The sequence below is a fragment of the Leuresthes tenuis genome, unplaced genomic scaffold (genome assembly GCF_036924035.1).
Source record: "Leuresthes tenuis unplaced genomic scaffold, fLeuTen1.0.hap1 SCAF_5, whole genome shotgun sequence".
Lineage (NCBI taxonomy): Eukaryota > Metazoa > Chordata > Actinopteri > Atheriniformes > Atherinopsidae > Leuresthes > Leuresthes tenuis.
In genome coordinates this window covers 37,459,308-37,471,905 of record NW_027325359.1, presented here as the reverse complement: position 1 = coordinate 37,471,905, position 12,598 = coordinate 37,459,308, and the positions used below count along the sequence as shown (strand labels likewise).

The 12,598-nt window shown below is 39.5% G+C and overlaps 1 protein-coding gene across 1 annotated transcript in view; it reads right to left on the bottom strand.

Annotated features, from left to right (window-relative positions):
* lamb4 (laminin, beta 4) overlaps positions 1-12,598 on the bottom strand; it is a 48,137-nt gene that overhangs the window by 19,258 nt on the left and 16,281 nt on the right. The window contains exons 11-17 of the mRNA XM_072385353.1: positions 11,360-11,515; positions 4,761-4,864; positions 3,951-4,030; positions 3,488-3,683; positions 2,555-2,686; positions 2,262-2,447; positions 1,594-1,706 (exon numbers count right to left, since the gene is read on the bottom strand). Coding sequence (XP_072241454.1) covers positions 1,594-1,706; positions 2,262-2,447; positions 2,555-2,686; positions 3,488-3,683; positions 3,951-4,030; positions 4,761-4,864; positions 11,360-11,515 — 967 coding nt within the window. The remainder of the gene's footprint in view (positions 1-1,593; positions 1,707-2,261; positions 2,448-2,554; positions 2,687-3,487; positions 3,684-3,950; positions 4,031-4,760; positions 4,865-11,359; positions 11,516-12,598) is intronic.

The following is a 12,598-nucleotide window of genomic DNA, read 5'->3' as shown; positions in this document are numbered from 1 at the left end:
TGAAAAATGTTTACTCTCTGGCTTTTAACCCAGCATGAGACTCTGTTTCTGTTTTTGCTTCATTGTTTTAATATTGTTTTAATATTGTTATCGTTTATTATTGTTTTTTACATTGTTCTTATGTTTTATGTCTTATACTTTGTGATGTTATTCCTCTACAGCACTTTGTTCCAGCCACGGGTTTTTTTTAAAGGGCTTTATAAATAAAGTTGAGTTGAATTGAGTTGAGTCATCCAGGTCTTTATGTCTTTAAGACAGGCTTGTAGTCTGACCAACCTGTTGGTTTCATCTGGTTTCATAGATAAGTACAGCTGAGTATCATCAGCATAACAATGGAACTTTATGCCATGCTGTCTGATAATGTTACCTAATGGAAGCATGTATAAAGTAAAAAGAATCGGTCCAAGCACAGAACCCTGAGGAACTCTGATGGGTTAGGGTTCCGTGAAAGAGCTCAATTTACATCTGTGCACATACAGCTGGATGATGTGTTTTAAATCTGATGGAGACATTCGCTCAATGACACCAACAAGCTGCTAAAGGATCAAACATCCAGAGACTTTTTTGGTTTAAGCAAATGGACGCCTACAACTATTTCACATAGAACTGACAACCCTGGCTTGACACATATGATTAAAAGTTCACCTCGAACACCTTTTAAAAAGTCATACCTAAGTCACTAGATGACAAGTATCGCGGTTAATGACCACAGTCTGAGCGCCAACAGCTCCGCCCACTCCTACAATCATGTCGGGCAGCTTGGGGCTTTTGACCGCTGTCTCCAACTTCTGAATTTTCTGATACACCAGAGCAACCAGCCTAATCCAATCAGCAGAAAGCCCGTTATCATGGTTCCAAATATGTAAAGATCCTCGACGGAAAGGCACATGACCCTCCACTTCTCCCAGGAGTCCCTCATGTAACCAGCAGTGAACAATCCATCAGGGCAGGCGGGTTCCCCTGAACCCGAGCTTCTCGTTGAGAACATTTTGTCAATTGCGTTTAGAGACCAGTTGACCAATTCCATGATTTTAATTTTGAGAGCAATGTGGAGAGAGGCACCAAAAAGTTTGAGACAAGACAGGACAAGAAGTGAAGAAAAGCAGGGAAGATAAGGAAGAGGGAAGGTAGAGGAGAGAAGAGAAATGCGACCGCCTTCATTGAGAGGCGGAAGAACATTTTCAGAAATGCTTAGTTTTAGTTTTTTCATACTTTGGGTTATTTGTCAGGTGCAGGATTTTAAAAAAAGTAAAGTAGAGTATTGTATCATAAAATCCAACAAAAGATAAGTTTATTTGTGCTGCGTATTTGCTAACCAGTAGCTATTTGGTCGTTGGTGAAAGCAGTCCATTATAATTGTCTCCTTCCCTGTGCTACCTGGGCAGGATGTTGCTTCTCTTTCGGGGGGGCGGCGGCGGCAGACTCACAGAGGCTGATGTAATTTGGCCATCAGCTGATTACAGTCACAATAACGTGTCCTCATGTTTTTTTTGTCTATTTCTGCTTCTTCTTTGCTTATGGCAGAGCTGTCATGTTCCCTGTCTGTCTGTAAATTGGTAGTTGGGTGAGGGTTAGTTGTTTATGACGTCTCACCTGGAGTTTCCAGAGAGAATTAAAGTTTCTGTTCCTGTTGGGTTGCTTCTGCAGCCTCCATCCCCCGACAGCAGCGTGGTGATGGATACTGTAGCCAGCCAATCAGAACGGGCCTGGAGAGAGACATCAGCCAGTATTAAATGAAGAAGAGTTTTTTCTCAGGATGGGATCAAAAAGAAGTTTCACTGCAATCCGTTGTTTTTCCTTAGCTAGGAAATAGCTTTTAAATTGGCTCTGTATATATGAATTGGAGTCATTTTGAATTTAATTAATTGGATTTGAGAGGGTTATGATTGCAATAATTGGCTTGAATTGGACTTTATCACTGAAGTTTTCCGATGACATTTGTTGTGATTTGACGCCACATAAATAAATTGAGTTGAGTTTAACTCACCAACTTCCTAAAACTATTTTAATTTATGTAAGTTTACCCGCTGATCTCTCTGTAAATAAAAAGATAGTTTTTGGTAAATGTGATTTTGGTCGACTGTTGAATGTTTCTCATTAATTTTCATGTGAATTTTTTTTATTATAAAAAGAAAAAAAGACCTTTTGCTATATCCAAAACTTAATGCTGCCTTTGTGTGTAGAAACTGTTTCTCAGTTAGCTTTAAGTCAGACAAAGGACCAGATTTAAACCTAGAACCAGTTCCAGGACTTCTCCTCACCCCTAGTTCATAGTTGATCACCAGCTGGTACTCGATGGATAACGGGAGGTTGTCCACTGTGAATCTAAGCCCCGCCCCCTCTGATGCTCTGACGAATCCCAGGCCTGTCCAAGTTACCAGCTGATCAGGCAGCCTCCGACGGGGAATAATCTGCAGAGCATGACCTGGATCCAGAGGAATGATGTTCTGCAACAAGGTCGATACAAAAACAGCAAATCAGGACACAGGATTTGATTGGCTCGAATGAGAGTAGTCTCTCATTGTTCAAAGTCTAACTGGAAATGAACCCCCACCTGTCTCTGTCTCCTCTGGCGGGTGAGTCGACGAGTCCTCCGAACCAAAACCACTTGTCCATTGGAAACCTTAAAATCAAAGCCCTGCTGTCTGAAGTAATGCTCACATGGAGGTAAAGTTATGGGATTTACCTGTAAACACATATAAAAGGGACCATTCAGACTTGGTTCTGGGTCAGGGTCATCCATTCTGAGTGATCCGGTCACTGTGGACCTCACTAAACACAGGTGTGAACGCACTCAGGCCACATTCAGAGGGGGTCCAGAACATTTCTCTGATAAGCTGAATGTTTCTTTTTGGTCCAATCACAGGTCTGTGAGCAGCTGTGAATGGACTCAGACTCTAGTCTCAGTTTATGTTTATGTTTATGCCTTTATCAGACGCTTTTATCCAAAGCGACTTACAGGTAGGCATGTAGGGTAAGGGGGTCTTGCCTAAGGACCCCTACTGGAGGTAGAACCTTTCATGCAGGGGATTTGAACCCAGGATCTCCCACATGGAAGGTGGCAATCTTACAACTACACTATCCAGTTGGTCTTTTTTAGATTGTGCCTTTTTTCACAGTGTGAACTTCAATGTGTCTTATTCCTCTTTGAAGGATCACCTGTTTAAAAAATTAGCCTCTCTTATGTGCTGTAACACCTTCATATGAACGGATCAGAGCTGATACTGTGAGGGTAAAGGCTCAGTTTCAGAACTGAGCTCTGAAAGTGCTAATAGATGCAGCTTTTCATGATTGAACCTGTGCAGGATGTAGTGTAAGTTGGTATTGATCTGCATACGGAGCAAGAAAAATATGAGACCAGCAGTGGAAACTAATGTCAGGTGAGAACTTAGAGATGTCTGCTTGTGATTGGTTCGTCTAAGATCCTTGTTGCCGTGTGAACAGGACCTGATGCTGATCCGGTTGTTCGCTCATCACTGATACCCACCAGAGGAGAGGAGGAGGGGGAAGGAGGACGAGGAAGACGAGTAGGAGGAGGGCATCTTCCTGAAAGCGGTGCAGCGAGTTCAGCCTCATATAGGAAGTAGTTAAATGATGGCAGGAAGTATCCAGGCGCAGGGTCAGAGCAACGCCGACCGATCATGTTGGGTAAACAGGGACACTGTCCGTCCTCCGGAGAACACCTGAGGAGGCAGCATGTCCACACCTTCTGATATGTGATTCATGTTTTCCAACATAGTCCAACATCTGTTTACTGTCACAGGACTGTACAAACTGTCTAGCTGTCAGATAAAGCAACAACATGAAGTGAGCAGCTAATGGGGTTTTAACCTTTTCTTTTAACTTTTGCTTCATTAATAACTAAGACTGATCTGGTCTAGATACATAAACTGATCTGATTATGAATCATTCAAACAGTGAATATCTCAGAAGGCAAAATCAAGTCTTACATGTTGCTGTGAGCTCCGCCGATATCACAGTCACAGGGTGAACACCGGCTCATCGACTGTCCCAAACCCCAGAAACCTGCCTGAACACAATCCACACAAACTCTCATGAGAACATTAAATCAACTCAATAGCAGATAAATGTCTTCACTTGGGCTGAAAACTATCCCTTCTGGAAACTTTCTAAACACACTGAGCAGGTTACCATTAAGTTTACACTTAGGGTAATCCTGAGAGCTTGAATAAAGCCGACTGGACTTCTTTTACTTTACAAGGTCCAGTCCCCTTATTTAAGATCTCAGGATTACCCGAACCTGGATGACAGAGAATCACAGAAGTAACATTTTAGGCTCAGGAACACTTTCCTTACATTCTCCTTCCAGCTTTATTCTGATTCTGCTGATTTCCACCAACTAAAGAGACAGCACCTTTATGTAGACACGCTGTTTCAAACTCTCAGGTCTTTTGGGTTAATTGATCTGAATCATGATTCATCATCTTCCTCTTATCTGAGATTGGGTCATGAAACCAACAGGTCCAGGAGGGAAACCCAGACATCGCGCTCCAGTGAGTTCTGGGTCTGCCTTGGGCCTTTTCCAAGTTGGACGTGCCTGAAAAACCTCTCCAGGGATATCTGGGTGTCCCTCCTGGACTCCACAACCCGACCTCAGATAAGATGAAGATGATAGATGTATCATACAAATATATTTATTTAAAATGAGGGCTGTATCAGGACTTTTTACCTGTACTGAAAAAAAAGGTTTGTTATAAAAACGTTTATTTTACCAGCTGCACCTTTAATATAGAACCTACCACACATCTGTCACACAGGGGTCCAGCTGTGAAAGGCTCACATTCACAACTTCCTGTCAGTTGATCACATGACCCAACACTCCCCAAACCATGACACTGACACTCTGAAAAACAAGATGTACACAGACATGGCTCAAAGCAACATGGTGAGCAAGTATAGGAAAGCTTATAAAGAGGCCTCTCAAAAGAAAATGAGTTCAAATATGTGTTCACACAAAAAATATCTGTATGGTTTTCCATTCACTCAAACTGTTACTTATGAAAGAGTGTGGGTACCTGATTCTTTACAACAGGGGTGTCAAACTCAAACAGACAGTGGGCTAAAATTAAAAACCTGGACAAAGTTGCAGGCCAGCCTTGATATTTATTGAAAAAATGTCTACAACTGAGGAAGTTTTTCCTCGTCTTCAGATATAACAATGAACCTTTTCATGTGGAATAAACTAAAGTTAAAACATTTAATCTGGAACAAGCCAAGCTTAACACTATAAACATGTGACATCATGCAGTGTCTGCATTAGGGTCCTCACAGTTAAAGGGACGGCGAGTACCCGTGACAACACATCTGTGGCATTCATGTCTTAAATGAGATTTTTTTAGAAATCTAATGCCTCTTTCTCTATTTGTAGTCTTCTGAGTTAAATTTCAATGGCAATCTTTTTTTCACAGGCTAAAAATGCAAAAATGTGTGTGCATATTTCTGCCCCTAAACATAGCATTAGCTAAACTACACCAAGCTTTATGCATCTTCAAACTACACAAAGCTTTATGCATCTTCAAACTACACAAAGCTTCATGCATCTTCAAACTACACCAAGCTTTATGCATCTTCAAACTACACAAAGCTTTATGCATCTTCAAACTACACCAAGCTTCATGCATCTTCAAACTACACAAAGCTTTATGCATCTTCAAACTACACAAAGCTTCATGCATCTTCAAACTACACCAAGCTTTATGCATCTTCAAACTACACAAAGCTTTATGCATCTTCAAACTACACCAAGCTTCATGCATCTTCAAACTACACAAAGCTTTATGCATCTTCAAACTACACAAAGCTTTATGCATCTTCAAACTACACAAAGCTTCATGCATCTTCAAACTACACAAAGCTTCATGCATCTTCAAACTACACCAAGCTTTATGCATCTTCAAACTACACCAAGCTTTATGCATCTTCAAACTACACCAAGCTTCATGCATCTTCAAACTACACCAAGCTTTATGCATCTTCAAACTACACCAAGCTTTATGCATCTTCAAACTACACCAAGCTTCATGCATCTTCAAACTACACAAAGCTTCATGCATCTTCAAACTACACCAAGCTTTATGCATCTTCAAACTACACCAAGCTTTATGCATCTTCAAACTACACCAAGCTTTATGCATCTTCAAACTACACCAAGCTTTATGCATCTTCAAACTACACCAAGCTTTATGCATCTTCAAACTACACCAAGCTTTATGCATCTTCAAACTACACAAAGTTTTATGCATCTTCAAACTACACAAAGCTTTATGCATCTTCAAACTACACAAAGCTTTATGCATCTTCAAACTACACAAAGCTTCATGCATCTTCAAACTACACCAAGCTTTATGCAAACTACACAAAGCTTTATGCATCTTCAAACTACACCAAGCTTTATGCAAACTACACCAAGCTTTATGCATCTTCAAACTACACCAAGCTTTATGCATCTTCAAACTACACCAAGCTTTATGCATCTTCAAACTACACAAAGCTTTATGCATCTTCAAACTACACAAAGCTTTATGCATCTTCAAACTACACCAAGCTTTATGCATCTTCAAACTACACAAAGCTTTATGCATCTTCAAACTACACAAAGCTTTATGCATCTTCAAACTACACAAAGCTTCATGCATCTTCAAACTACACAAAGCTTTATGCATCTTCAAACTACACAAAGCTTTATGCATCTTCAAACTACACAAAGCTTTATGCATCTTCAAACTACACCAAGCTTTATGCATCTTCAAACTACACAAAGCTTTATGCATCTTCAAACTACACAAAGCTTTATGCATCTTCAAACTACACAAAGCTTTATGCATCTTCAAACTACACAAAGCTTTATGCATCTTCCAACTACACCAAGCTTTATGCATCTTCAAACTACACCAAGCTTTATGCATCTTCAAACTACACCAAGCTTTATGCATCTTCAAACTACACCAAGCTTTATGCATCTTCAAACTACACCAAGCTTTATGCATCTTCAAACTACACAAAGTTTTATGCATCTTCAAACTACACAAAGCTTTATGCATCTTCAAACTACACAAAGCTTTATGCATCTTCAAACTACACAAAGCTTCATGCATCTTCAAACTACACCAAGCTTTATGCAAACTACACAAAGCTTTATGCATCTTCAAACTACACCAAGCTTTATGCAAACTACACCAAGCTTTATGCATCTTCAAACTACACCAAGCTTTATGCATCTTCAAACTACACCAAGCTTTATGCATCTTCAAACTACACAAAGCTTTATGCATCTTCAAACTACACAAAGCTTTATGCATCTTCAAACTACACCAAGCTTTATGCATCTTCAAACTACACAAAGCTTTATGCATCTTCAAACTACACAAAGCTTCATGCATCTTCAAACTACACAAAGCTTTATGCATCTTCAAACTACACAAAGCTTTATGCATCTTCAAACTACACAAAGCTTTATGCATCTTCAAACTACACAAAGCTTTATGCATCTTCCAACTACACCAAGCTTTATGCATCTTCAAACTACACCAAGCTTTATGCATCTTCAAACTACACAAAGCTTTATGCATCTTCAAACTACACCAAGCTTTATGCATCTTCAAACTACACAAAGCTTTATGCATCTTCAAACTACACCAAGCTTTATGCATCTTCAAACTACACAAAGCTTTATGCATCTTCAAACTACACAAAGCTTTATGCATCTTCCAACTACACAAAGCTTTATGCATCTTCAAACTACACAAAGCTTCATGCATCTTCAAACTACACAAAGCTTTATGCATCTTCAAACTACACAAAGCTTTATGCATCTTCAAACTACACAAAGCTTTATGCATCTTCAAACTACACAAAGCTTTATGCATCTTCAAACTACACAAAGCTTTATGCATCTTCAAACTACACAAAGCTTTATGCATCTTCAAACTACACAAAGCTTTATGCATCTTCAAACTACACAAAGCTTTATGCATCTTCCAACTACACAAAGCTTTATGCATCTTCAAACTACACAAAGCTTCATGCATCTTCAAACTACACCAAGCTTTATGCATCTTCAAACTACACAAAGCTTTATGCATCTTCAAACTACACAAAGCTTTATGCATCTTGAAACTACACAAATCTTTATGCATCTTCAAACTACACAAAGCTTTATGCATCTTCAAACTACACCAAGCTTTATGCATCTTCAAACTACACCAAGCTTTATGCATCTTCAAACTACACAAAGCTTTATGCATCTTCAAACTACACAAAGCTTTATGCATCTTCAAACTACACAAAGCTTCATGCATCTTCAAACTACACCAAGCTTCATGCATCTTCAAACTACACCAAGCTTTATGCATCTTCAAACTACACAAAGCTTTATGCATCTTCAAACTACACCAAGCTTTATGCATCTTCAAACTACACCAAGCTTTATGCATCTTCAAACTACACCAAGCTTTATGCATCTTCAAACTACACAAAGCTTTATGCATCTTCAAACTACACAAAGCTTCATGCATCTTCAAACTACACCAAGCTTCATGCATCTTCAAACTACACCAAGCTTTATGCATCTTCCAACTACACAAAGCTTTATGCATCTTCAAACTACACCAAGCTTTATGCATCTTCAAACTACACAAAGCTTTATGCATCTTCAAACTACACAAAGCTTTATGCATCTTCCAACTACACAAAGCTTTATGCATCTTCAAACTACACAAAGCTTCATGCATCTTCAAACTACACCAAGCTTTATGCATCTTCAAACTACACCAAGCTTTATGCATCTTCAAACTACACAAAGCTTCATGCATCTTCAAACTACACAAAGCTTTATGCATCTTCAAACTACACAAAGCTTTATGCATCTTCCAACTACACAAAGCTTTATGCATCTTCCAACTACACCAAGCTTTATGCATCTTCAAACTACACCAAGCTTTATGCATCTTCAAACTACACAAAGCTTTATGCATCTTCAAACTACACAAAGCTTTATGCATCTTCAAACTACACAAAGCTTTATGCATCTTCAAACTACACCAAGCTTTATGCATCTTCAAACTACACCAAGCTTTATGCATCTTCAAACTACACAAAGCTTTATGCATCTTCAAACTACACCAAGCTTTATGCATCTTCAAACTACACAAAGCTTTATGCATCTTCAAACTACACAAAGCTTTATGCATCTTCCAACTACACAAAGCTTTATGCATCTTCAAACTACACAAAGCTTCATGCATCTTCAAACTACACCAAGCTTTATGCATCTTCAAACTACACAAAGCTTTATGCATCTTCAAACTACACAAAGCTTTATGCATCTTGAAACTACACAAATCTTTATGCATCTTCAAACTACACAAAGCTTTATGCATCTTCAAACTACACCAAGCTTTATGCATCTTCAAACTACACAAAGCTTCATGCATCTTCAAACTACACCAAGCTTTATGCATCTTCAAACTACACAAAGCTTTATGCATCTTCAAACTACACAAAGCTTCATGCATCTTCAAACTACACAAAGCTTCATGCATCTTCAAACTACACCAAGCTTTATGCATCTTCAAACTACACCAAGCTTTATGCATCTTCAAACTACACCAAGCTTTATGCATCTTCAAACTACACCAAGCTTTATGCATCTTCAAACTACACCAAGCTTTATGCATCTTCAAACTACACCAAGCTTTATGCATCTTCAAACTACACAAAGCTTTATGCATCTTCAAACTACACCAAGCTTTATGCATCTTCAAACTACACAAAGCTTTATGCATCTTCAAACTACACAAAGCTTTATGCATCTTCAAACTACACAAAGCTTCATGTATCTTCAAACTACACCAAGCTTTATGCAAACTACACAAAGCTTTATGCATCTTCAAACTACACCAAGCTTTATGCAAACTACACCAAGCTTTATGCATCTTCAAACTACACCAAGCTTTATGCATCTTCAAACTACACCAAGCTTTATGCATCTTCAAACTACACAAAGCTTTATGCATCTTCAAACTACACAAAGCTTTATGCATCTTCAAACTACACCAAGCTTTATGCATCTTCAAACTACACAAAGCTTTATGCATCTTCAAACTACACAAAGCTTTATGCATCTTCAAACTACACAAAGCTTCATGCATCTTCAAACTACACAAAGCTTTATGCATCTTCAAACTACACAAAGCTTTATGCATCTTCCAACTACACAAAGCTTTATGCATCTTCAAACTACACAAAGCTTCATGCATCTTCAAACTACACCAAGCTTTATGCATCTTCAAACTACACAAAGCTTTATGCATCTTCAAACTACACAAAGCTTTATGCATCTTGAAACTACACAAATCTTTATGCATCTTCAAACTACACAAAGCTTTATGCATCTTCAAACTACACCAAGCTTTATGCATCTTCAAACTACACCAAGCTTTATGCATCTTCAAACTACACCAAGCTTTATGCATCTTCAAACTACACAAAGCTTTATGCATCTTCAAACTACACAAAGCTTTATGCATCTTGAAACTACACCAAGCTTTATGCATCTTCAAACTACACCAAGCTTTATGCATCTTCAAACTACACCAAGCTTTATGCATCTTCAAACTACACAAAGCTTTATGCATCTTCAAACTACACAAAGCTTTATGCATCTTCAAACTACACAAAGCTTCATGCATCTTCAAACTACACCAAGCTTCATGCATCTTCAAACTACACCAAGCTTTATGCATCTTCAAACTACACAAAGCTTTATGCATCTTCAAACTACACAAAGCTTTATGCATCTTCAAACTACACAAAGCTTTATGCATCTTCAAACTACACAAAGCTTCATGCATCTTCAAACTACACCAAGCTTTATGCATCTTCAAACTACACCAAGCTTTATGCATCTTCAAACTACACAAAGCTTTGTGCATCTTCAAACTACACAAAGCTTCATGCATCTTCAAACTACACCAAGCTTTATGCATCTTCAAACTACACCAAGCTTTATGCATCTTCAAACTACACAAAGCTTTATGCATCTTCAAACTACACAAAGCTTTGTGCATCTTCAAACTACACCAAGCTTTATGCATCTTCAAACTACACCAAGCTTTATGCATCTTCAAACTACACCAAGCTTTATGCATCTTCAAACTACACAAAGCTTTATGCATCTTCAAACTACACAAAGCTTTATGCATCTTCAAACTACACAAAGCTTTATGCATCTTCAAACTACACCAAGCTTTATGCATCTTCAAACTACACCAAACTACACGAACAAGATGCTGCCTCACCTGTCAGAAGCTAAAAGAGGTCAAACAGAGTTTTTTGTCACCTTGACATCCAGCAGGGTTTTCCTGCTCAAGACTGAAGAAGCCGTGTTTGCAGCGATCGCAGCGTTGACCTTCGACATTTGCTTTACACAAACACTGACCATTAAGGGCGTCGCACAGACCACCGCCATGAGAGCCAGCCGGGTCGCAGTCACATGCTGAAACATCATCACATCATATCGTCATGTTCAACGCAGGAAACAGCTTTTAAATCTCCATCACATGTTATTTACCCTGCTGAAACATCTATAAACTGTGATCTACGGATCGTGAGGTAATCATTTTAAGTTGCCATCCTCGCTCCAGCATTGTTTGACACTAAAGTTGAAGGTTGTGTTGAAAGTTATGAGCCCAGTCCCAGGATCGGGCATTCATCAGGAGAATTAAAGCAAAAAATAATCAGGACAGCAGACAATGCAGGATGTGTAGTGGGGTTGTTGGAGCTGTTAGTGGTTTGTTGGAGCTGTTAGTGGGTTGTTGGAGCTGTTAGTGGGTTGTTGGAGCTGTTAGTGGGTTGTTGGAGCTGTTAGTGGGTTGTTGGAGCTGTTAGTGGTTTGTTGGAGCTGTTAGTGGGTTGTTGGAGCTGTTAGTGGGTTGTTGGAGCTGTTAGTGGGTTGTTGGAGCTGTTAGTGGGTTGTTGGAGCTGTTAGTGGGTTGTTGGAGCTGTTAGTGGGTTGTTGGAGCTGTTAGTGGGTTGTTGGAGCTGTTAGTGGTTTGTTGGAGCTGTTAGTGGTTTGTTGGAGCTGTTAGTGGGTTGTTGGAGCTGTTAGTGGGTTGTTGGAGCTGTTAGTGGGTTGTTGGAGCTGTTAGTGGGTTGTTGGAGCTGTTAGTGGGTTGTTGGAGCTGTTAGTGGTTTGTTGGAGCTGTTAGTGGGTTGTTGGAGCTGTTAGTGGGTTGTTGGAGCTGTTAGTGGGTTGTTGGAGCTGTTAGTGGGTTGTTGGAGCTGTTAGTGGGTTGTTGGAGCTGTTAGTGGGTTGTTGGAGCTGTTAGTGGGTTGTTGGAGCTGTTAGTGGTTTGTTGGAGCTGTTAGTGGTTTGTTGGAGCTGTTAGTGGGTTGTTGGAGCTGTTAGTGGGTTGTTGGAGCTGTTAGTGGGTTGTTGGAGCTGTTAGTGGGTTGTTGGAGCTGTTAGTGGGTTGTTGGAGCTGTTAGTGGGGTGTTGGAGCTGTTAGTGGTTTGTTGGAGCTGTTAGTGGGTTGTTGGAGCTGTTAGTGGGTTGTTGGAGCTGTTAGTGGTTTGTTGG